The sequence below is a fragment of the Phyllobates terribilis genome, unplaced genomic scaffold (genome assembly GCF_046119375.1).
Source record: "Phyllobates terribilis strain yellow unplaced genomic scaffold, ASM4611937v1 Scaffold_4__5_contigs__length_816908805, whole genome shotgun sequence".
Lineage (NCBI taxonomy): Eukaryota > Metazoa > Chordata > Amphibia > Anura > Dendrobatidae > Phyllobates > Phyllobates terribilis.
The window spans coordinates 118,750,653-118,777,850 of NW_027362764.1; the positions used below are offsets into that span (position 1 = coordinate 118,750,653).

At 42.7% G+C, this 27,198-nt stretch overlaps 1 protein-coding gene across 4 annotated transcripts in view; it reads right to left on the minus strand.

The window, feature by feature from the left end:
- DPP6 (dipeptidyl peptidase like 6) overlaps positions 1-27,198 on the minus strand; it is a 2,068,973-nt gene that overhangs the window by 109,641 nt on the left and 1,932,134 nt on the right. For all 4 annotated transcript variants that reach the window (XM_073677704.1, XM_073677702.1, XM_073677705.1 and 1 more), the window contains 5 exons: positions 19,114-19,221; positions 10,318-10,409; positions 6,394-6,441; positions 4,978-5,096; positions 64-111 (listed from right to left, as the gene is read on the minus strand). In XM_073677704.1, the coding sequence (XP_073533805.1) occupies positions 64-111; positions 4,978-5,096; positions 6,394-6,441; positions 10,318-10,409; positions 19,114-19,221 (415 nt within the window). The remainder of the gene's footprint in view (positions 1-63; positions 112-4,977; positions 5,097-6,393; positions 6,442-10,317; positions 10,410-19,113; positions 19,222-27,198) is intronic.

Consider the following 27,198-nt stretch of genomic DNA (forward strand, 5'->3'; position numbering starts at 1 on the left):
CACCCAATATAAAACATGTTTCATACTACTAACAATAAGTAGAGTATTTCAGTTTTTACTTACTTTGGTTGTCAGTTGTGTTATGAATGGTAACAACAGGAACCCTTGGACCTAATAAGAAAAAGTCATAAAACAATATTATTAGTGACAGTGAACTAAAATTACTAAAAAAAAGCCCTCTACAATAATAACAACGAAATGGCGAACATAAAATAAAAGTTATGTGCCCCTATGTAACACCAATTTATTTATTGCTCCTATCTACTAATCAAATGAGCTAATGTGATTATAAATGCCTTTCCGTTTTACGTCTCCAATTGCCCATTGACATCCAGAAAATATGCTCTAGCATTGCTTTTTCATGGTGTATGGAAATGGAAAAAAAAGACAAAAAAGGGTGTTTTTTTGTTTTATATTCCAAAAGTATAATTTGACCCTCCTAAAATAGTGCCATAGGCAGCTGCCTGCTTTATCATCCTTCACCCAGAACTTGATATTTATCAAGCCTAGCCATAGTTTTCTGGTCTATTTTTCCCCCTTTTATTATAGGCAGCATAAAAATATGCAACGAAGAGTGAAAACAAATGGCAACAAAAGTAAAAATCTGCTGACTACAGCAAAAAAAAAAGAAGATTGGACTAAAAACACCCTACAGAATACCATTCACGTGACACCTCTTCTGTGTTCTCCTGGGTCTACGTGGCTGATAATTTTATTCCACAAGCTAAACTCCCAGCGTGTAAACAAAGGAAATTCAGATGTTTGGTGCCCACGTCCATAGTGCTCCTCTTAAACATTGATGAATGATTTAAAAGAGCAGCTGCCAGCGACGTGAACTGAGAAGAGAGAGCTCTGCAGAAATAAGATAATTGGCGAGCGTGGTATCTATTTGCCGATTGCAGATCTCTTTATTTGTTGCCTTATGAATAATTTATGTGTGATACATGACGTTCTCATAGTGAAGATATTATCCTTCAAATAGCGGGTGCACATTTTGTTTAGGCACAGGATAATGTTTTTAACACATTTTTTTAATCTGGTGAGAACAATCTGATTGGCTTCACATGGACTGTTGTATGGGACTCTTTAGGAACAAATGGCCAAGCAGTATACACAAATATATACTGTGTGTATATGTATATATATATATATATTTATATATATAAGTATGTATATATATATATTTATACATATACAGTACTCACATAAGTTATACACACATCTACACACATAATATATACACAAATATGATACACAGTTGCATACAATATATACATATATGTATATACACTGCTCAAAAAAATAAAGGGAACACTCAAATAACACATCCTAGATCTGAATGAATGAAATATTCTCATTGAATACTTTGTTCTGTACAAAGTTGAATGTGCTGACAACAAAATCACACAAAAATCATCAATGGAAATCAAATTTATTAACCAATGGAGGCCTGGATTTTGAATCACCCCCAAAATTAAAGTGGAAAACCACACTACAGGTTGATCCAACTTTGATGTCCTTAAAACAAGTCAAAATGAGGCTCAGTATTGTGTGTGGCCTCCACGTGCCTGTATGACCTCCCTACAACGCCTGGGCATGCTCCTGATGAGGTTGTGGATGGTCTCCTGTGGGATCTCCTCCCAGACCTGGACTAAAGCATCCGCCAACTCCGGGACAGTCTGTGGTGCAATGTGACGGTGGATTGAGCGAGACATGATGTCCCAGATGTGCTCAATCGGATTCAGGTCTGGGGAACGGATGGGCCAGTCCATAACTTCAATGCCTTCATCTTGCAGGAACTGCTGACATACTCCAGCCACATGAGGTCTGGCATTGTCCTGCTTTAGGAGGAACCCAGGGCCAACCGCACCAGTATATGGTCTCATAAGGGGTCTGAGGGTCTCATCTCGGTACCTAATGGCAGTCAGGCTACCTCGGGCGAGCACATGGAGGGCTGTGCGGCCCTTCAAAGAAATGCCACCCCACACCATTACTGACCCACTGCCAAACCGGTCATGCTGAAGGATGTTGCAGGCTGCAGATCGCTCTCCACGGCGTCTCCAGACTCTGTCATGTCTGTCACATGTGCTCAGTGTGAACCTGCTTTTACCTGTGAAGAGCACAGGGCGCCAGTGGCGACTTTGCCAATCATGGTGTTCTGTGGCAAATGCCAAGCGTCCTGGTGAGCACAACCCCCATCTGTGGACGTCGGGCCCTCATACCACCCTCATGGAGTCAGTTTCTAACCATTTGTGCAGACAGATGCACATTTGTGGCCAGCTGGAGGTCATTTAGCAGGGCTCTGGCAGTGCTTCTCCTGTTCCTCCTTGCACAAAGGCGGAGGTAGCGGTCCTGCTGCTGGGTTGTTGCCCTCCTACAGCCCCCTCCATGTCTCCTGATGTACTGGCCTGTCTCCTGGTAGCTCCTCCAGCCTCTGGACACTATGCTGACAGACACAGCAAACCTTCTTGCCACAGCTCACATTGATGTGCCATCCTGGATGAGCTGCACTACCTGAGCAACTTCTGTGGGTTGTAGAGTCCGTCTCATGCTACCACGAGTGTGAAAGCACAACCAACATTCAAAAGTGACCAAGACATCAGCCAGAAAGCATTGGTACTGAGATGTGGTCTGTGGTCCCCACCTGCAGAACCACTCCTTTATTGAGTGTGTCTTGATAATTGCCAATAATTTCCATCTATTGTCTATTCCATTTGCACAACAGCCTGTGAAATTGATTGTCAATCAGTGTTGCTTCCTAAGTGGACAGTTTGATTTCACAGAAGCTTGATTTACTTGGAGCTATATTCTGTTGTTTAAGTGTTCTCTTTATTTTTTTGAGCAGTGTATATATATATATATATATATATATATATATATATATATATATTTATATATACGGTGTATGTATATATATATATATATTACTGTATATACATAATTACACCTTCACCATAAATATACTACATTACCTAAATAAAACATGAGATTCCGTTTGAACAGCAGCTCAATTATGGCATCTGCACTTTAATGTGACAATTCAAAAATATTAAATTTGAGAAGTCAGTGGACCCCAAAGGACTAATCAAAAGTTATCAGGGAGTGAAAACAGACTTAAGGTACTAGGCTGCACTTGGGAACTATATTCCGCTTGAAAATTTATAATGTTCGGCTTAATGTAAATTTAATCTTTGTATGTCGTTCAAAAAAACCCTCAATTTTTATTAAGTTCTAAATGTAAATTTACATATGTGTAAACAGTTGCTATTAATGCCCATTAGAAAAAAAATCACATTATCAATACCTTCTGCTCACGATTGTCTGTGCTTTACTCCTGAATCTGGCATTAAATAATTTTCTTTCCTGTTTCTCTCCATTCCTGAGATATTGCCTATTCCCTATATGTAAATCGAGTCTTGGTAGCCAAGAAGGCTTGGTCCTCAAGAAGACTTCCATAAAGAAGATTTAAGGACCATGCCCACTTCACTAACAAGACTAGAATTACATACAAAGATGAATACATATCCAATTAACAGAACGCCACTGGAATAAAATAAAACAAAAAAAATATTGCCAAATTTTTCGGAAGAGGGAGTGTTGAGTTCTTTTTAAATGGTCACTGTACTTTCAGACAACTTGATTTTATTTGATGAATGTGTGAAATAGGCAATCTGAAAATAATAAAAATAAAACACTCCAAAGTGACAGCTACTTGGGGACTTTTTATTAATTAGATGGATGGTCGTGACCATGCCGTGTCCATTTCCAGTTCATGCTACGCCCATAATAGGGTAGCTAGTAAAGACTGGCATGGAAACACAAAATTTTACAATATTATGACATATTAAAGGGAATCTGTCAGCAGGTTTTTGCTGCATCATCTGAGAGCAGCCTGATGTAGGCAAAGAGAAGCTGAATTCACTTAGATTACTGGGTGCAGCAGTTCTAACACAATCAGAGCTTTTAGATTTAGAATGAAGCAGAGCTGAGAAAGCTAACCGCACCCACACCACAGCTAACCCCGCCCACACCAGGCTCTTCATGTACATAGACAGTGAGGGGCTTATCACAGGAGGGGGCGTTGCCAGATTAATGTAGTCCAGCAATGTTAATCTCTTAGTGATAAATCCTTCACAGTTAGTAAACAACAGCATGCACTTTGACAAGTGACACATCCCTGAATTCTGTGTTTCAGCCTGTATCTCATTCTGTCTTCAGATTACATAGCAAAAACCTGCTGACAGATTCCCTTTTAGGTGTTTTATGCCAGAATTCTTAATGATTCGGGCCCTAGGTGTCTACATTCTGTCTAATTTGTAATCCATCTCTAGCAGCAGAAATTCCAAAACAGATTACAGGTAGTGAGGGAGACTCATTGCCTTTCTGCTCCTGCTCTCCTATTTGTTAAGCTGAATACAGTCATAACAGAGAGAAGGGCTTTCAATACTTGGCAGGTAGGCCAATGGACAAAAGATAGAACAATGCATTCTGGGAGGTGAGTGAAAGGCAGTTCAGGCACAAATAATGCTGGTAGAATGATGCTAATCATGCTAATGAAGAGGAACCATCCACTCAAAAAAAGTGATTAATAAGTTACAGAGCATGAAAAAATCTGCCATTATGAGTTTTCTTTTTTTCAGAAAAGCTACTATACTTTAGATTAACAGTAGGCTGATCTGACAGTGTCTTACAGAAAAATAAAAATTGCACTTCTTATTGATAAGCAAAACACAAATTGTGAAGTCACATCTCGTCTTGGTATGGGAAACCATTTGCCCAAAAAGAGAATTGTACTGTAATAGTGAAGCTGCTGAAAAAAAACAAGCACTTTTTTTAATTTGGCGACTTTGGGGCTCTTTAAAAACATAATGGGTAGGATTTTGCTCATGCATAAATTTGATGGCATATGATCTGATCACATATGTCTGCATTAATCATTGCAGTAGACAGGATAATGTATCGCTCTGGCTATAATACCTTCACATTTCAGTAAGAAGTACTCCAGAGTGTGACTGAACGAGGCACTGACATAGGTACAGTTCTCAATCAATAAACACGAGATGCACTGTCGGTTGAAGCTCCCATTGGTGTTAGTACTGTAAAGAAAATAATTAGCAAAGTGTATCAGTATTACCTTACATTATTCCCAATTCACAGTGCAAGAAGCTATAATGGATACATCATGGGAAAAAAGCCAGAGAGCTAAGCATATATCAAAGTAACGATGATCTAATTACTTTAATGAATCTTAAAAAACATCAGCATAACTATCTGAATGCAAAGTCTGGACAGAAAAATTACTTATTTATTACATAAAATTTAAATGTTACCGAGGCAAGCGATAATCTGGCCAAATAGTGTAATCTCCTGACAAAATTGAAAGGGTTGTCCATAACTAATATATTGAACACATCCATATGATAGATCACCTATATCAGATAGGTGGGTGTCATATAGGTGGGCGTCTGACACTTGGTGCCCACACCAACCAGCTGGTATCTGCTCCAGCAGGGGATGGATGTAAACAAAGTACGGAGCCAGAATGGTACCACTTCATACACTGTTTAGTGACCACTCGTGAGTATTGTAGACAACCCTCCATTCAAATATGATGAGGACATGACTTTGTGGCACATATACAAGTATTACAGGTTCTCCTCCTGTACTTGTCAATGTAGACTGCATAGTTCTCATGTCCACCAAATGGCTGCTCCATCCGATAACGCTATCAACCTGCGGATATATGGTTAATATGCAGGCTAATAGTGTTTTGAAGGTGTCCAGCTACTGTGCTGAAAATGTAGCACTCGAGAGAAAATGAACTTTATTTATTACGGGAGCAGTTGGCTTTCAGTCATGCAGGTGTTCCGGCGTGACTACAGTCCTCAATGACAGCACTGAGAGCGGTGGCTGTAAGCACACTCGGCACTGACTGACAGCTGGCTCTACAGTGCATTAGTGCAGAGCAAGCTGTCAGTCGCTGCCCTCGGTACTGTGAGTGGTGACCGTAATTGTTCCGGGCACGCCTGCATGACTGAAAGCCGGCGGCTCCTGAAAGAAATAAAGCTCATTTTCCTTTCATTACTGCAGCGGGGCACCTTCATAACACTATTAACCTGAAGATTAACCCTATATTGTTATTGGACTTGACAGATTCCATTTAAGGTGCCTGACTGGTGCATAACTGCTTCATGGAGACCTCTAAATCAACAAACTATTAAAAGTGTATCGGTGCATAGGAAACCATTTTATGCAAATTGAAAACACCATTATACATGTTTGATACCATAAATCCTGAATATGATAGACATACTACTTTTCAAAATAAGACATCCTAAAGTTGTGTCCTGCGGTCACATCGCGGCACAATGTAACAGATCAAAGCCTATTTACCTGTATAACTGTCTGCGTGTAGGGGAGTCTTCCGTGCTGAGAAAGTAGCTACATGAAATTAAAAACACTGATTAAACAGGGAATAGAGAATATACGTCTCACATAAAAGATACAAAGTAGCAGCAGGTAGTTATAGTCATAGAGGAAAAAAATAATTAAAGCCTAAAACGCTGAAGGGGAAACTGCGGTGACTTTGAACTATTTTCCTTCCCACTCTTGGTCCCAAATCATTAATCCGGTTTCTTTAGAAACAATGTACATGTTTGATCTGAAATCACCTTTATATAAAGAGGATTATTTAATGTAGCATGAAAAATACATTTTTTCTTTTTGATTATTTTTTTTGCTGATCATTAGTCTTCAGTGATCATCATTTTAATTTCTTTCGCCTAAATTGTAGGACATATGAATCATGTCATAGTTTATGAGGCAGAATAATTACAGGTGGAAGATGACAAATCGCCAAGGGCAGCCGGATGATTGCGTAATCTTGTGAGTTCATTCTCACTTTACAAATCTTGCCCATTGTCAAACTAACAAGCCCAAAACTTCCTTTTAAAGTGACCCAGAAATTTTTTGAATAGTTTTTTTCTCCTCTGTCAACAACAGACACTGACAGAAGCTTCCTCCTGAAAAGACGTGGGAAGCCGAGATTGATGAAAAGATTCACAGTCTCTTATTGAAACCTTTGTGAATTCTCAATGATTGTCAGACCTCAAGAGTCAGGGATCTGCGACCTAACACACACAGAACGCCTTCTCTGTATGGCAACTGGAAACTGAGTAAAAGCGCATTTTATTATGTTTCACTCTGGCTAGAAATGACGGGACTTGCAATAGTTGACATCTTTTATCGGGTTGGACAATTGCTATCATTAGTCTTGTAGAAATTCAGTTTATATTAGCAACTTTTGGATAACTTTCTCATAACAAAGTTAGTAAGTCATATCATTAGCAGCAGTGCTGAATTATTGGCAAGGCAAGCAAGCAATTGTCCCAGGAATTCTTCCATCTAGATGCCTACACTTCCAAGATATCAATTTTAATATTTTTTAGTGTACTGCCAATAATATATTTAAATATGTTGGTGTAGAGAGGATTATCCTTTTACTAAAAATTATTATTAATTTCTACTTGTTTTATAGAAAGCCCAATCTACCTTTACATCTGACTAGAAGAAATCCATTGGCTTATATTCATGTTTATTACCAATGGGAAAGATAGATAATTGGCTGTCAGATCTGGAGGGAACAAAGGTTTAGGCTGGTTAAAATACAACATGGCCTTTGGTTATTTTCCTAAACATCTAATGTCCAGAGATAGTTAGGGCTTTTTCACATGTAGCATTTTTGATGCATTTTTTACACACATCAAACGTCCCCAAGCCAAAGCACACCTTATATGTGGGTGACGTCAGAATATATGATCTACACCCCCCATTTAGGAAGCACCGTACTGGGCACACTGATGTCATTTAACAGTGCTCTCCCCAACACATGCCTCCTGACAAAGAAAGAGCGAAACGTGCGTTGGGGCAGCAGGGACATCATACAAACCAGTGGCAATGCATGTAAGTGCATATATGTTTCATTTGTATTTGATTTACCCACTACTTTACTAGAAGAAAATTATATCCCAGAAAACTAAGTAGCATTTGGGTGATTCTTTATAGAACTCTGCACAGTGTGCGGACATAGTCGTTTGTTATATTATTATTGTATGTCACTGCTTATACACAGCATCATCTGTCCTTTATATTGTTATGAGTATATTTTAATTATATTGTATTTAATAAAATTATTTTATTAAGCTTAATATACTCTTGTTGGGTTTTATTGCCTTTTATCCTAAGTGTTCAGCCTTCAGCAGTGACAGAGATTCCATTATGTCCAAAGGCTTTATTATGGCCTAACTGGAAACTCCTATTACTAAACACATTGTTAGGCTAAGTTCATTAAAGGGCATAGAAAATCATCCAGAAAAATGACCGATTTTTAATCAGTATTGTTATCAGTATGCAATTTGTGTGGCATCAGTTTATATACACTGGCAGTTATTAAAGGAAACTGGTCACTAGGTTTCTCCAATATAAACTATGGCCACCACCTTTAATGCCTCTTTTTCAAAAGTCTAGCAAGCTGAATACATGTTCTCAACCCACTCTGCAGATCTCAATAAATACCTTTTATAATCATCCCCTCCTATGATGTGGTCCCGTTCAATGTGTGTCACTTGTCTCGCTTCGGCGCCTCCTCTATCCCCGCAATCACCGTCCTCCTGCCCTGCTTTATATGCATAATATGTCCTACATCATCCAGGCAATGTCTCCCAATCTTGCTCCTGCACAGATGTAAAAAGTACTGTAATGCGCGTGTGCCGCCTTTACTTCCGGGTCCTCGACACTCTTTGGCCTCTTCCGGCGCAAGCACATTACAGTACTTTGCTCTGACCTTACGGGGTGCACTGCGCAGGAACAAGAATGAGGGTGCTGTATGGATGATGTAGAACATATCATGCACATTAAGCAGGGAAGAAGGATGGAGATTGCAGGGATAGAGAAGCTGCCGAAGCAAGACCAGTAACATTCATCTGACTGGACTGTGCCGTATGAAGAGATTATAAAAGGTAATTTTTGGGATATGCATGGAGGGCTGGGGACTTATATATAGCTTGCCAAAAGGCTGTAGAAAAGGCATTAAAGATGTTGACTTTAGTTTATATTGGGAAAACCTGGTGTCAAGTTCCCTTTAAAATTTACAAGACCAAATACAGTTTATGTTAAGAAATTGTAATGCATCTGTAAAACTTGGATGCTGTTTGGTTGATTTGTATGGTATTCGATTTTTTTTGGTGTACATTTAGACTTGAATGGGTGGGTCTCAACTGAAATATGGAAGAAACTAGTGCATGCTGTGATATTTTTCATGCCAACATTCCATCCATGAAAACATGGTCAATCCTATAGAAAAACCTTGGTCCGAGTGCTATCTGTCTTTTTTCAAGGCAGCTCTTGGATCGAAAATTGACATCTAGGAGCACCTCAGATAAATAGGGAAAATACTGCAACCTGCTGACTTCCCATCTTTTCTGAACCACTTTTGAGAACTACTCATAATGAAATTCTGTAATTATGAGTTCAAGTGAAGATTTATCAAACATAGAACTTGACCGCCGTTTCCATTGCAGACACCGGTGAATTCTCACAGGGCACAGCGCATGCGCTTGGGAGGATCCACAGTAGGGATGAGCTGACTGTGGATGACCACAGATATGTTTTTGCTGTTGACTGAATGGTTCAAGATGAAGATTATTCCTCCAATATCATGCCATTCTCCAATATCATGCTCTGCTGAATGCAAAGTACTGTACATTATATAGGAGAAAAGAATGAAGAGCTAAAAACGCCTTCAGGGCTGATTCTCTAAACAACTAGATAAGAAAATTCCACCTGCGTATTTAATTTTTTCCTTGGAAATCAGATGCTCTGGGTGCCCGACAGCCGCTAACAGCAGCCAGATGAGGTCGTGTAACAGCCACCTAATGGCCTATGGTCTATGGACTGCTTTACGTAATGAAGTAAAACCTAAAAATATGTAATACATTGGACTTATATTTCATCAGATAGTCCACAATTTAGTGAATATTAGGAAAGAATGATCACTATGGATAACATTACTGCATTCACTTCAAAATATCTTCCCCCTATGTAATAAATGATACCGAACTTTGTTACTAAGTTAGAAAATAAAATGCCAGATAATTTTTCAACATCTTTGTATACGGAGACTTATTTTGTGAATTCTGGTGAGTTAATGAGTCTCAATATTTACAGCTTAACTCTTTTGGAGCCGTTACTGATCCATGAGCTTTATGTACTGGTTATATAAGTAATATGAGGGTTATATGCATGATAACATCTACTTACATTTTTTGATTCTTTTCATCATACGCAAGAATCTCGGTAACATCCCAGTCTCCTGAGGTAATGGACTGTAAATTGTCATTACTGTTGTTAGCCTAAAAGATAAATGGAAAGGTTGAAATGAAAAAGAAAAAAAAAAATCTGAATTAATTGTGACAAATGTATATGCTTATTGTCACAGTGAGAACTGAGGCTATGACCATGTGGTCGCATCTATATGCACAATCTATAAAAAGTCTACAGGATTATGACGTTGTTATTCTTAGTGTAGTATTTCAGATTCTGGGTCCCCACTTAGAATTTTGCCTGGGACACAATTTTTTTAAGCCCACGTTCACACGTTCAGTATTTGGTCAGTATGTTACATCAGTATTTGTAAGTCAAAACCAGGAGTGGAACAATCAGAGGAAAAGTATAATAGAAGCACGTCACCACTTCTGTATTTATCACCGACTCCTGGTTTTGGCTTAAAAATACTGATGTAAAATACTGACCAAATACTGAACGTGTGAATGTGGCCTAAAACTGGCTTTGCCCTCCTGTTCCCAACATAAGTGTGATATCGCAGCTCAGCTCTATTTGCTTCAGGGGATCGGAGCTCATACAAATTTATGCAGAAATGTAAGAGTGCAATAGGGTCTTATCCAACGTAAATGTTTGGTAAAGAAGTAACAGAACTGCCCATCTAATAGGGTTGTGTGAGACACAACACCTAAGAAGCTTGGAATCCAGATGCTGCAGCTTCCTGAGGATATATCAGAATTCGATGCCGGGAATGGAAGTTTTTCTGCGCTCTCTGGAGATACGACAAACCAGTAGTGGAATAAAAATGTACAGCCCACCGATTCCTTCCTCAGGACAACCATACATAACACTTCCATTCCTGGCAGGTTTATTGTCTATGCATTTCTGAGTCCACTAACTCCTTCCTCAGGACAACTATGCATAACACTTCCATTCCTGGCAGGTTTATTGTCTATGCGCTTGAGTCCACTGACTCCTTCCTCAGGACAACGATGCATAACACTTCCATTCCTGGCAGGTTTATTGTCTATGCGCTTGAGTTCACCAACTCCTTCCTCAGGACAACCATACATAACACTTGTGTTATGTATGGTTGTCCTGAGGAAGGATTCGGTCGACTCTGAAAAGTGCAGAAAATAAACCTTTTTATTCCTCTACTGGTTTGTCATGACTCCACAGAGCGCAGAACAACTTCCATTCCCGGCATCTAATTCTCATACAAATTTGACAATGTTATAGCAGAAGATGAGGTCCCTCAAGTTTAAAGGCCCCATCTATGCTATATAAGTCTGACAGTTACTTTAGGTCAAAACAACAGCTAAATGTTCCTTCCTTGTATCAATAGAGACTAACGTGTCCTTGCTAGTCATCATAATGTATCTGATTAAATGTGTCTAATTAAATGTGTCCGATTGGATGTTTCAACACAAGCATAGACATCACGAGAAGAGAAACCAGTCTTTGTGTACTGAATTGTATAATCGGACCATATATGGTAAATCTGTTTCCTGCCTTCAGGGTGTATATAAACCCTATGCTTTGTAATAAAGTTAGAGCTTGTTTGACACATACATCCTGTCCTGTGTCTCATTCTCTCCGATATCGTAATCCAAGGATAGAAGACCCAGAAAGCAGTGACGTCAGCTGGCGCCCGAACAGGGACCTGAGTTAATCTACCCAGGGGTGCTCGACCGGTCCGAGACGTGGGACAAGCGAAGCTCTCTGTTGGTGATATATACAGCGCTGAGGTAAGAATAACTGTTATATTCTACCTAAATTATATCACTACATAGAAGAGACTCCCTCACCTCCGAACGGTCGGCTCCCAGGTAATTCACAGATTGTTGTCTGGCTCAGGTCCCTTTGAACCAGTAGAATCCCCTCAGATAAATTGTCAGTCCTGCCTTCTATCCTTTGGAAAAACTTAAGAATGAAATTATGGATCCGATGATTGTGTTGTGGGTGTGTCTCGGGATCGGTGTTTTTGGTCTGTTTTTCTGGTTGGCGTATAAGTCCTGGAGGGCAAGTAGTGGTGTGGTTCAGAAACCTTTGTGGCCCATTGTCTAAGTGACTGAGGAGTGTACTCTAAGTAGGGAGAACCGAAAGAATGGGGAACCAAAATGCCAAAGAAGGCGTTACAGCCAAAGACTTAGTAGTACGCAGAGAAGGGAAACAGGCACTGATTGGAATTGACAAAATATTGTGTAAGGCGGGAATGAATAAAAATGGAGAGATGAACGGAGAGAAATGGAAATCTTTCTTTAACTCCTATCATGGATGGCTGAAAGATAAGGGTCTGTTGAAGACAGTGGATGTATGGATGAATGCATGCGCTCATTTTGAAGGAAAGATTGAAGAACTAGGAGACGGATGTTACAGACTGACAGAAACCGGAATGACAGATTTTTCTCCCTATCTGCCCCCGACATCACCTCCACCCAAGTACCAGAATTCCCAGGAACCCAATTGCTGAGTTTGCCCCAGATGTGGACAACAGAACCCCTTGACAGTAGACATCTGTGTGGCATGTGGAGGACCGAGACCCCACCCAGCTAGTCTATTCCCAATGAGAACGGTAGTTGTGCCAGAAGCACTGGGTGCAGCAGCAGCAGCAGCAGTAGGGGACGCAGTTGTTCCAGGTCAAGAAACCCTTACAATGTTAATGTATAGACCATGGAGTCCCTCAGAACAATTGGCGTTGATTTCCCAGTTGCCAGATCCGTCCCAGTCCCCGATGGGTTTTGCCAGAATGATAAGAACCATACAGGATACGTACAATGCAACTAGGTTGGATTTACAAGGGGTAATTAAGGGAAAATTGGCAGATGAAGCCCGCTATGATAGGTTAATAGATGAGACAAAAAAACAGTATGCCAATAGGACCGGACCCGAAGATGCAGAATCTAATGATGCAGCAGCCGGAGTCATATTCGCAGCAGCGTTGGTAAAGGCATGTAAAGACAGACAGGCAGAGAGGCAGGTTACACTAGAAGACCGGGTTCAAGGTAAGGAAGAAGACCCCAAAGATTACTTTTGGGCATTAAGGAGAACTTGGTCAGAAATGGGATTTATTCCCGAAAATAAGACTAGTGAGAGGGTATTAGCAAGTGCTTTCATGAATGGACTAAAGAAGGAGACTGCAGAGAAGGTAAAAGCAAGTAGACCAGACTGGAGATCAGTGAAAGCAGAGGATTTGGCTAGAATAGCCCAGGGAGCACAGCAGGACATAGCGCAGGCAAAGAGAGCTGCCAGAGAACACATAGTAGAGACTACCCCTAGAAACAACAGAGACAAAGGACGGACTGCAGGAGGGGGACAGAGACCATGTTACGGATGTAAAAAGCCAGGACATTTTAGAAAGGACCGTAGGACCAACCCGTATCCAAATGCTCAGAGTACGGGTCCTCCAGCCGACCAAACAACACCCTCATAGGATAAGGGTAGCTTGCACATGAACCCCCTCATCTCCTTACCCCCAACTCCCAGTTGTATAGTGCAGGTGAACCTACCAGGGGGACATGAAATCGATTTCCAAGTAGATATGGGGGCCGACAATTCAGTAATTACGCAAGGTGATTGGCCATACACTGACACTGATTTTTCACATCATGTCATTGCCACCCCCTTCAATTCCCCGTCTGTCCTGCTCCTGTCACCAAGAGAATTCCCCTGCAAATTCAAGGAGCTACTGTACATAGTCAGCTCATGATATCGCCCCGAGGCCAATGTAATCTTTTGGGAAATGATGTGTTGTCCCAATTACAAGCACATATTGAATATCATCCCGATGGCACTGTCACCATGACCCCAGGTTTAAAACCAAGTACCCTTTGCAAAATTATGTCGCTAGATATAGCAGGAATAGAAGAGAAAAATGAGTTTCCCCCGATATTGGAGCATGCTGTACCACATGACTTTTGGGCCTCAGACAAAACAGATGTCGGTAGGTTAAGAGTTCAACCAGTAATGGTGAAATTAAAACCAGGAGCAATCTTACCTCAACAGAGGCAGTATTCCCTTAGCTCGGCTCAGGAGAATGCCATAGCCCAGCAAGTCCAAAAATTACTACACAGGGGAGTCCTAGTCAAAACCCAGTCCCCTTGCAACACTCCCCTGTTCCCAGTAAAGAAAAAGAGCGTGCCAGGACAACCAGCCGCATATAGAATGGTCCATGACCTCCGGTTGGTTAACAAAGCCACAGAACTTCTAACACCAGTTGTGCCCAACTCGCATACTCTTCTGTCACAGATACCTTCTAACTCTCTTTGGTTTTCAGTGGTCGATTTGGCAAATGCATTTTTCAGTGTACCATTACATCCTGACTGCCAGTACCTGTTTGCTTTCACGTTCTAGGGCAGTCAATATACATGGACAGTGTTGCCACAGGGTGCCCAGAACTCCCCCACCATGTACACTGCAAGTCTGCAGGAAATACTGGAAGGATGGTCTGAACCACATATCGTTGTTTTGCAATATGTCGATGACCTGCTCATTTGTGCCCCTTCTAGGAAAAAATGTCATAGTGCAACCATATCGCTTATGTTGTTTCTCTACCGAGCTGGCTGCAAGGCATCGAAAGATAAGCTTCAGTTTTGTAAATCTTCAGTCACCTTTTTGGGACATTGCATTACACCAGGAGCCCGTCATTTAACAAATGCACGCAAACAAGCAGTACAGGCATTCACCGTCCCTAACAATGTTGCAGCCCTCAGAACTTTTCTTGGACTTGTTTCCTATTGCAGACAGTGGATTCATGCCATCTCTGTTTTGATGCAGCCCCTTTATGACTGTCTTACCCCAACACCTTTTGTATTAACATCAGAGGCAATAGACTGTTTTTATTCTCTTAAAAACCGTATTTTGGCCGCTCCAGCTTTGGGTACACCTAATTATGAGCTCCCATTTACTCTGTACCTTCATGAACAAGCTGGACATGCAGCAGGAGTTTTAACTCAAACACACGGTGATAATCAGAGACCTGTTGCCTACTTTAGTGGCAGATTAGATGCGGTAGCCAGAGGTGCACCATCCTGTGTACGTGCTCTGCATGCTGTTGGACTATTACTCCATAAATCCGCAGACATTGTTCTTGACCACCCGCTCACCGTTCTAACACCTCATGATGTCTATACTATATTGAACCAAGTGCAACCAGCTCACCTCTCAGCAGCACGTCATCTCAGGTTACAATGTGCACTGCTAATGCCTCCCAATGTTTCTTTACAGAGGTGTACTACTTTGAACCCAGCAACTTTGTTACCTATCTCGGATCTAAAGGAGGGGTCAGGTACTGTGCTTTTTAAGGAAGATCCAAGAGAGGAAGTTCCTCATGACTGTGTACTAATGATGGCACAAGAAACGGCAGGTTTACCTACTGTATTTGAACATGAATTAGAAAATGCAGATTTTGAATTTTTTGTAGATGGATCCCGTCATCAGGACGATTCGGGTACTTTCCATACTGGATATGCAGTTGTCTCCCTCAATGCAGTAATCAAGGCAGAACCAATGCTCCCACACCAATCGGCTCAAGAGGCCGAAGTTAGGGCCCTAACCGAGGCCTGTAAACTAGCAGAAGGTAGGATTGTTAACATTTACACGGATTCTAGGTACGCATTCGGTATATCACATGATTTTGGTCCCATATGGAAGTCAAGAGGTTTCCTGATGGCAGCAGGACACCCCATAAAGAATGCTGATGCGGTCCAGCAGTTAATTGATGCACTACAACTACCCAAAAAAGTAGCTGTCATAAAGATAAGAGCACATACCAGACGCACCGACCAGGTGAGTAGAGGAAACGTGATGGCAGATGCAGCAGCAAAAACAGCAGCCTGTAAGCCGCAACAAGGGCCAACAGTACGTCAGTTAAGTGCCCCTAAAAACCCCTTTGTGTCGGAGGACATCTTATCCCAAATGCAGGCTCAGGCTCAAAAGGAGGAGGTTGATAAGTGGTTAAAGGAAGGTGCATGCCTGAATGAAGCAAATGGGGTATGGGGGAAAGGGACACGACAATGCCTTCCAAGGGCACTGTACCCAGCGGCTGCCCAGATGCTACATGGACCGGTACACCAATCTAAAACGGCTGTGATGAATGTGATGCAGAAATATTGTGTGGCACCAGGATTCTCCACCGGTATTGAACGACTGATAAAAGGGTGCATGATATGTGCTACACATAATCAGGGTAGAGTAGTTAAAACACCACCCAAACACACCCCCTGGCCCCTCTATCCATTCCAGAGACTGCAAATTGATTATATTCAGCTGCCAAAGTCAGGATCATGGGAATATGTGTTGGTCTGTATTGATTTGTTCTCAGGAGGCCAGAGGCTTTCCCGATTGCCAAAGCCACGGCTGCGGCAACCGCAAAGAAACTGCTTGCCGAGGTGGTCTGCAGGTTTGGGGTACCAGAGGTAATTGAGAGTGACAGAGGTACACACTTCACAGGTGAAATAATGAATGAAGTCATGTCAGCTCTAAGAATTCAACAAGCATTCCACACCCCATATCACCCGCAAAGTAGTGGTAAAGTGGAAAGACTGAATGGGACATTGAAATTAAAAATTCAGAAAGCCATGGCTGAAACAGGAAAACCATGGCCGGATTGTTTACCGCTTGCTCTGTTTTCAGGAAGATATACGCCCAATAAAAAGACTGGACTCTCTCCATATGAGATATTGTTTGGCAACGTACCCAGCCTAGGGTGTTTCTATCCGCAAGCATTAGAAGTGAACAACCATGTGCTAAGTTCCTATGTGAGGGCTTTACACAAAAATATTAAGCAAATACATGATAATGTCTTCAGTTCTCTTCCAGATCCAGATCAAGACTCTAGCAGCCATACGCTGCAACCTGGAGACTGGGTGGTTATAAAAAGACATGTGAGGAAAAGCCTAGATCCACGGTTTGACGGACCCTTTCAAGTTCTGCTGACCACAAGCACAGCCGTTAAGATAGAGGGAAAAGAGGCCTGGATCCACGCGTCCCATTGCAAAAAGATACTAGGAGAACCAGCGGACAAAGAATGAAGACATTGTTTATACTTACCTGCATCCTTGCGACCACAGGTGCATGGACTACGTTGGGCACTACAGATGGAGGCGACAATAGATTCATTAAACACCATCTTGCTCTAATCGATGGATTAAAGGAGCAAAACCAGACTATTGTTAATTGTTGGATATGTACACATGCCCCTGTGACATCCACTAGCATACCTTTTCTCGCTGTTCCAGTCTCATGGGAAGAGATAAACTTTTGGGTGAACTGTTCAGATAATAGGGCCCGCATGCTGCCATTATATAGACAATTCTAGTGTATTGACGCTGAAACATAAGTTAGAAGACGTGGTAAAATTAAGGAGACTTTATGATGAGGCCAACCTCAAGAATCAGGATTCCTGGTGGGCAAACACCTTTTCCTTTCTAAATCCCGTTAATTGGTTTAAAGGTATCGGTGGGTGGTTGGCTGGTATAGTGCAAGCTATTTTTCAGGTTTTGCTAATGTGTCTTGCGGTTTATTTGGTTTTTAAGTTTTTTCTAATGTGTATTCAGCGTTGTACTAAAAGAAAATATAGAAATTCATATTGATAAATGAAGGAACAAAAGGACGGAATGTTATAGCAGAAGATGAGGTCCCTCAAGTTTAAAGGCCCCATCTATGCTATATAAGTCTGACAGTTACTTTAGGTCAAAACAACAGCTAAATGTTCCTTCCTTGTATCAATAGAGACTAACGTGTCCTTGCTAGTCATCAGAATGTAAATGAGAAGGTGTGTCCAAACTTTTGGTCTGTACTGTATGGTAAATCCGTTTCCTGCCTTCAGGGTGTATATAAACCCTATGCTTTGTAATAAAGTTAGAGCTTGTTTGACACATACATCCTGTCCTGTGTCTCATTCTCTCCGATATCGTAATCCAAGGATAGAAGACCCAGAAAGCAGTGACGTCAACACCAATGTGGTGCTGTTTCTAGGGGCTTGTGCATATGACCGATTTTCTTGTAAAAGTGCTATTCAGGGTTTTCATAGATAGCACTTGTACCTATGATATTCTATGGAGCTGTGCACTTATGCAATTTTTTTCCTCGGACCGAGTACTCCTGAGAAAAAAATCAGAGACTGTCCAATTTTGATCAGAGTGTCGGATCAAAATCAGTAATGCAAGTCTATGGGTCCATGAAAAAAAAAATTCGGACTGCACGCGGATGACCGATTTTCATAGACTGACAGAATGGAGACTCCTGTACAGACCCCTTTTAAGAGTCTTTCTAATCTATCAGGAAGGTCTCCATGAATCAAAGGGTTATTCCAAAATGTTATGAAAATTGCCTAACACCAGGCAATGTGTTCACATGATAAAATCTTTCAAATCCCCCACTACTCCAGTGGTGTAGTTCCCGACTAGGTGTTCCCGACTGTAGGTATGCTCCTTGGTGGTTCCCGATGGTCCTGCAGCTGGTGTTGTACGATTCACATGAACGCTGCAGCCAATCACTGGTCTCAGCAGTGATGCTGGCATGCACTGCATGTTATCGCTGAAGCACTGCGGTACATCGATCATCGTATTGGACATGTGCGGACCACCAGAGCAGTTATCCTGGAACAGCAGGGGATTGGAAAGGTGAGTTATCATTATTTTCTTCTATTGCTAGGTTTAGACAAATTTCATAAAATCTGATACAATGCCCAAACAACAGCACTTTTGGTATACTAAGAAAAATATCTTTAGTCGCTAGTCGTTTTGTGAGCCGTATTGCACAGCAATGACTTACTTGTGATGAAGAAACAGCAATATGGTGAAATTTCCCACGACCTAACTGCGGAATTGCTCTCACAAAGAAGAACTTTCTGCCGTCCTTAGAGAAGATTGGCTGCTCATTCTGAAATACAGACGAGATAGAAGCGTTAGCATTCATGAGGCAAAAATCAATAGTCTAATGGCTCAACTAAACACTTGAAGCAGAGCTGTATGAAAAACAATTGTGTATTGTTAACTGTTATTACCCATACTGTAGTCTCATTTCTCCCAGACTAATGATGCCATGCCGGTAATATTTAGCTGCAACAAAAATGTAAGCCCCTGTCAAATCAACTTTACTATGAATTCGAGCCTGCCGAAGCTTAGGAGACAATCTAATTGGACAAAAAGTGACACATTCATATAGAAAACAAACTCCCACACATAACGCATAAAACAAGAATTTTGTTATTATAAAACAACAAAAAGGAAAGTCATAATGGCAATTATCAGTGAAAAAAACATGAATAATTCACTTGGATTCTGTCAAAATTATTTTGTGGAAGTAAATGAAAGAACGATTTCTACAAGGCAGCGTTCCATATTTTGTTGCCATTTTTTTTATTAGAAACAATGTTTTTGACCAAACAGAGCTCTTCTTGTGGAGAAAACATAGAGATTGCTATAAAAAAAAATAAATGAAGGCCTTGTGATTAGTCTGATTGCATAAAGCTTCCTCTCGATGGAGTAATGTCATACGAGCTCCATCACAGCATGGTAGTGTCAAGTCATTTAAGGGGTTGTTCGGTCTAAAATGAAAGGTCTGCAGTCACTCTGTGTGACTGCAGACATGTGAATATAGATGAGCGAACCCAAACTTAAAAGTTCAGTGTTCGTACCGAACAGTTAGTGTCCGGTGCTAAACTCTGAACACTGACTTCTTCTGGAAGTCTGTTTTAATGTTCGGAGTCCCAGGAAAGTCCGGGAGAAAGAGAGATTTTCCAGCTCCAAAGTTTAGGTGCTGATTAGTTTCAATATTGTTTGGGTTCTTGTTCAAGTTCAGGTACAGTTCTGGTACCTGAACCAAATTTTGGACTAATGTTCGGGTTGGGTACCAGAACCACTTCCATGGGTCCACTCATGCCTACTTGTGAATCCTCCCAGCGCATGCACTATGTGCTGCGAGAAATCACAGGTGTCTGCGGTGGGAACGGCGATCAAGTATGCATTATGTATATGTGTCACCCTGGCCTGGATGCCACAAATATAATTAAAGCTGTGTCTGAGAGCAAGGGGGAGGTTCTCTGGTCAGGGGAACATTAGCATGCAATGCCTCCTGTCTCAGGCCAGTAGGGGAAGCTGGCTGCCCCTATAAAAGCTGGCACTGAGAGCAGGCTTAGAGAGAACTTGATGGCCTGTCTCAGCACTGAGACGTGTCCCAGAGCAGAGCAGGGACAGACAGTTGCACGGCACCTAAGAGGAAGTGTGGCAGGAGGAGAGCCACAAGCCAGAGACAAGAGGCGAAGAGAGCCTGTCTTGGCAGATAACGGACTTACTTTACCAGACTTTGGTGTCTGAGGCTGGGAGGATTCTACATCCTCCAGCAGAGAACTAGTTCGCAAGGGACTGTATATTCTTCGGCCTAAGAAGCCTGGAGGCCCTGCCACAACCGAAGGGACCAGTAAAGCCGTACAAGGCTGGGAGCAGAAAGGAACCCACGTCGCAGGCCATACAGGCGAGAATACACGGAGAGCTCGGAAACGTGAGCTGTTACCCTATAATGAGGAGATAGCCAGAAGGAGCGCAGAAAGCACGGTAGGCCTACACCCTCACCCTGACCAGGGCCAATTTCCCCATTGCTCTCAGACATCCAGGTCCCCTCCTAGCTGGGACTGTTTATGGGTCAGTTTACCTGTTTCAGTAAAGACCCTGGACTGCAACCTATTGTCTGTGTGCTCCTTCGCGCCTCCAGCACTACCGGTACTGGGACTCTCACCACCATCACTCCCACCATCCACTACACTGCCCTGGGGCCGCACTCTTCCCGTGGGGAGTCACACCATCCCAGCTGCACACCTCATCAGCCCCAGCGGTCTGCCTTGCAGCGGCGGTACCTAATGACCGCAAATCCACGGGTGGCGTAGTCGGACATTATCAACCAGTACATAGCAGACTACCATTGGCCTGACCACCCTGAGCCACGGGACCGGGCCGCCACTACTACCCCCATCGTTTCCCTATTGCCCGGATCCGCGTGCCCCACGGCCCAGGGGGCGAGTCATATACTCCTGGGCAGAGCCCGTCTAGTGGGCGCAGCCACCTCAATACACTTGTATTGACGCAGCACTCAATAGGCAACTGCTCCCAATAGACAGGTTCTGTCCAGGAGAATTCATATTGTATACTTGGCCTCCGTTCCCGGGGCAGACAACATTGAATCCTCGCAGTGCACTGTGCATGCGCCGAGGGATTCACAAGTTTGCAGTCATACAGAGTAACTGCAGACTCTACATTTTAGATTGGACAACACTTTTAAGACGGTCCCTCAGCATCAGTGACCTAACATTGTCTTGGAAATAAAGATTAAATCATCAGGACACTTTAACAGGAAATTTCTCTATTGAGATAGTGAACTTTAAACCACAGAAAAAAATGCCATATGGTCATAAGAGAATGGATTCTAGCCCTCACACTCAGTGGCCTCTATTCATCACCTAGGACAGCAATGGTGAACCTATGGCACGCATGCCACATGTGGCATGCAGAGCCCTCCTTGTTAGCACGCGAGCCATAGGATCAGCACAAGCACCACAGCCAGCCTTCTGAGCCAGTTCCATCACCTGTGACAGCGCGCTGTCTCCGGAGCCGGTGCCCATGCGCGATGTGTCCTGTGCCAGGGCACTGCGACCGCCACCACTCTCCTCAGCACGCGCACCATCCCCTCTCACTAGAGCTGCAGCCCCTCTAATCTGCACGTGCGCGGCCTGATGGGAGCTGGGCGCGCGGCTTGATCTGATCCAGGCGCGCGGCCTAATCGGAGCCAGGCATGTGGCCTCAGGAGAGTGGCTGCGGCGCTAGTGAAGCACTGAGGAGGGTGAGGAGTTGGCGCACGTGCCCACAGGTAGGACTGTAATATGTGAAGTCCAGATCAGCGTTGGAACGAGCAGAGGTGAGAAGTTATTATTATTATTTTAATGTGGGACCATTATACGGCGTGCAGCACTATGTGGGGCCCATTACACGGCGTGCAGCACCATGTGGGGCCCATTACACTGCGTGGAGCACTATATGGGGCCATTATAATGTATAGAGGACTATGTGGGGCCCATTATTCTGTGTGGAGCACTATGTGGGGCCATTATACTGTATGGAGGACTCTGTGGGGTCCATTATACTGTGTGGAGGACTATGTGGGGCCCATTATTCTGTATGGAGGACTATGTGGGGCCATTATACTGTATGGAGGACTATGTGGGGCCCATTACACTGTGTGGAGCACTATGTGGGGCCATTATGCTGTATGTAGGGCTGTGTGGGGATTACAGTTGGAGATTCATACTGTGATGGAGTCTCCATTCTTTGTTGGGATTGAGGGAGAGGGGTACAGTATGGTCATTATACTGTGGTGGTATCATACTGTGTTTGGGGACAGTTTTGTTTGCATCCTACTTTATTATCTGTATTATTCAAGGTTTTTTTATGCTTTGTTATTAGATATTTAAATTGGGCCATATGCTTTTTACTGCTTTTACATAACATATTATATTATTCCACTATGATTCCAAAAGTTAATTATTTTATTTGATAAGGAAAAACTTCCTCAATTGTATACATTTTTTTTTTAACAAAGTTTGGCCCGCGACTTTGTCCAAGGTTTTAACTTTGGCACTCTGTGTATTTGAGTATGACATCCCTGTCTTAAATGGATATTCTCATCATGATAAAGGTTTACAATTGCAAAGAGGTAGTAAAAACAAACAACTTTGTAATTTTAGTTTTGATTAAAAGTCCTCTGCAATTGGTGGGTGGTTAGTATCTTAGGTTTGAAGTGCAGCGCTTACAATCTCTCCGCTATAGACTCTATAACGCTCTAATGTATCAGTTGTTTTTCTAAACTAAAACCTCAGTATTCAGGTATAATTACGTGTTGGCAATTTGCTATAAATAAATGGGTTTTGGATTGCAGTTATTGCACTCGGTCTCCAAAAGGTTCACCATCAGTGAGCTAGGAGTTGATCTTCTGGCACTGAATTACAGGTTGTACAGGGTGGGCCATTTATATGGATACACCTAAATTAATTGGGAATGGTTGGTGATATCAACTTCCTGTTTGTGCACATTAGTATATGGGAGGGGGAAAACTTTTCCAGATGGGTGGTGACCATGGCGGCCATTTTGAAGTCGGCCATTTTGGATCCAACTTTATTTTTTTCAATGGGAAGAGGGTCATGTGACACGTCAAACTTATTGAGAATTTCATAAGAAAAACAATGATGTGCTTGGTTTTAACGTAACTTTATTCTTTCATGAGTTTTTTACAAGTTTATGACCACTTATAAAATGTGTTCGAAGTGCTGCCCATTGTGTTGGATTGTCAATGCAACTCTGTTCTCCCACTCTTGTCACACTGATAGCAACACCGCAGAAGAAATTCTAGCACAGGCTTCCAGTATCCGTTGTTTCAGATGCTGCACATCTCGTATCTTCACAGCATAGACAATTGCCTTCAGATGACCCCAAAGATAAAAGTCTAAGGGGGTCAGATGGGGAGACCTTGGTGGCCATTCAACTGGCCCACGACGACCAATCCACTTTCCAGGTAACTGTTCATGTAGGAATGCTCGGACCTGACACCCATAATGTGGTGGTGCACCATCTTGTTGGAAAAACTCAGGGAACGGGCCATCTTCAGTGCATAAAGGGGGCAACACATCATCATGTAGCAATTTCAGATATCCAGTGGCATTGAGGTTTCCACTGATGAAGAATGGCCACACTATCTTTGTACCCCATATACCACACCATACCATCAAGATACGAGATGTGCAGCATTTGAAACAACAGAAACTGGAAGCCTGTGCTAGCATTTCTTCTGCGGTGTTGCTATCAGTGTGTCAAGAGTGGGAAAAGAGGGTTGCATTGACAGTCCAACACAATGGGCAGCACTTTGAACACATTTTATAAGTGGTTATAAACTTGAAAAAAAATCATTAAAGAATAAAGTTACGTTAAAACCAAGCACACTATTGCTTTTCTTATGAAATTCTCAATAAGTTTGATGTGTCACATGACCCTCTTCCCATTGAAAAAAATAAAGTTGGATCCAAAATGGCCGACTTCATAATGGCCGCCATGGTCACCACCCATATACTAATGTACCACATACAGGAAGTTGATATCACCAACCATTCCCATTTAATTTAGGTGTATCCATATAATTGGCCCACCATGTATTTATTTTGCAGTGCAAATGAGTACCACGCTTGCCAATTTTTTTAGTTCTGCAGAGCTCTCTATTCTCAGTTTGTGATGCCGTTTCATCAATGTTTAAGAATATCCTATTGTAAAAATTAACCCACTCACCTTAAAGGGTTATGTTCGCTATTAACAGGATAAGTGATGTAAATTAATCATCGTTATGATACCAACCACTGGGACCAACACAAAACCCGATAACAGTGGAGAAATGGTGGGTATCAAGTCCCACCACTTGGGAATCATACAGTATTGTATTGTATTGTCATTGTATTATCGCTGTTACATTGCTATGGAATAAGGTTTGCCTTTTTTAGAAGTTTTTCCTACCTCTCTCCCTGCAGCGCAGCTCTGATGTAAGCTCTGATGTCAGTGTGGCGCCCCTGAGGGTTCATTCGCCACAGAGGTACTGCATCTCACCCAGAGGTGTGGTACCCCACTCTCAGGTAAGGAGGGAGTACTACCTGGGACCCATCCACCTACATCCAACACTACACCATTCCAGACCAGCAGGAGGGGCAAGATGCACTGATCCACTGCTGAGCCCTGTCCCTGGTTGGAAGGGGGGGAACCAAGAGAGGGGGAACCATGTAGTGGGTATGGGTGGAGGAAGAAGATCAGTGGAGCACAGACAGAAAGGGTATAAAAGACAGAGAAACATCTAGAAGGAGTTCAGTGAGGTCAGTACAGAGGAGAAACAGTGGAGAGTGGGAACTCAGAAGGAGCTCCGCTCAGGAGAGAGGAGAGCGGGCCTAGTCTGAGAGGCCCAGGAGAGAGAGTAAGAGAGGACGGGAGCAGAGGGAAGGCTCCAAAGACAGAGGGGATCCCAGGGGCACGGTGAGTGCAGGAAGCCACCGGTGCGCCCGAATCTACACGGACGTGGATGGATCAGGCCGCAGAGGAGACCGGCCCCTAAACTAGTGGAGAATAATCAGGCTCAGCTAGATAACCGGAGGCTACTGTGCTTGCAAGGTGCAGCTGCCAACCACCACAATTACATCGCCGAAAATGTAGCCGCATAGGGTCAAGGGGACTGCACGTCGCTCGACAAGACCCGAGGCTACCGGCTTGGGACACTGATTGTGAGACGCAGGGCAGGAGGGTGAGAGCCAGCGCAGGGAAGACGACGGAGAAATGAACATATAACGGGGTCCCGTTTAAGCACTCCTGAGAGACTTGAGAGTTGCTGAACCCCTTCCCTGGTGAACACAGGATGACGTGAGAGGTTACACACTGGCCCTGGTAACCTGGAGTCTCAAACAACTGTGAGTAAACCTGAAGACTGCACTCCACTGTGTCCTGGAATTATTGCTGCGTCATCACCAGCCCTGCATTACATCGCACCAACAACATCTACCTCATAGCATCACTATATACTGCCCTGGAGTTAAGCTCTGCCTGTGGAGAGCTGAACCAACTCTGCTGCGTGACCATCAGCTCCAGAGGATCTGCACCGCAGTGGTGGCTCCATATAGCCACATACCACAGGTGGGGTCACGAACATTATTATCCTAAAAACTTTATTCCCCTTTTAATTTTCCCCCTTTAATTGACCGCCCTGGATCACGGACCGGGTCACTGCCACCGTGACATCCTCCAGCATCGACCGGCCCGGCTACCGAGTACCCCACGGCCCAGGGGGCGCGTCATCAGTATTCCCTCCCTTATTCTCCAGTCAGTGTATGTCAGCCATGTTAAGAGGCTCATGTCTTTGCATCTCTGGTTCAGAATTGTCTTTTTTACCTACCGTAATTGTGCAGACCTACAAGAATTCAGCTTGGAAATAAAACTCCTGGAATCTTCATATGTGCCTCCTGCAGTCGAGTCAAGCTATCTGATGAAATCACTTGGTGTGAGTAATGGTTATACAGACATCCAAAGAAATGGTGTCTCAAGCGCCTCACACTTGCAGCCTAGTTATCAAGTTAGAATAGTGGGCAAACTCAACAGGTGATCCATTCACATCTATGGGTCTAATAAAACAGCTATCTCTATCACTCTAGTCCCTTGTCCTATGGCTAGGGGTCCCAATGGTCAGAACCACAACTAGCATACATTTATCACCTACTATATCCTTTGGTGGGGAGGGTAACATGTATTTATTGGGAAACCTTTCAATTTAAAACAAGGCCTAAATACTCAATGTGATGAGACCTTAGATAATGAGCATAGTAAAGAGGATTTATCATCAGATTTTACAATACAAAGTGCATATACTATTAAACAAAGCTCTCAGACTTGTGGAGGCTTGTGTACTTACTTTGAAAACCATGTCAGACTATCTGTATAATCCTCTTTGAAAGTATAAAGGAAATCTGTCAGCAGATTTTTTCTATGTAATTTGAGAGGAGCATGAGGTAGGGACAAACACCCTGATTACAGTGATGTGTCACTTGGTTTCCTGGGTGCAGCAATTATGATAGAATCACAGTTTTCACTTCTGCAGATCTAGCAGAGCTCAGTTGTTGAGCTGTGTATAACCCGCCCACAACACAACTTTCTGTGTACATTGTATACTGAGAAAGCTGCTAATCAGTGATGGGACGTGGTTGGAGTAGGAAGCAATGAAGCAGCTTGTCCTGTAGTGATAACTTTCTGCTGATAAAGCTGATTGTATTGAAAGAGCAAAATACAGCCTAGTAAA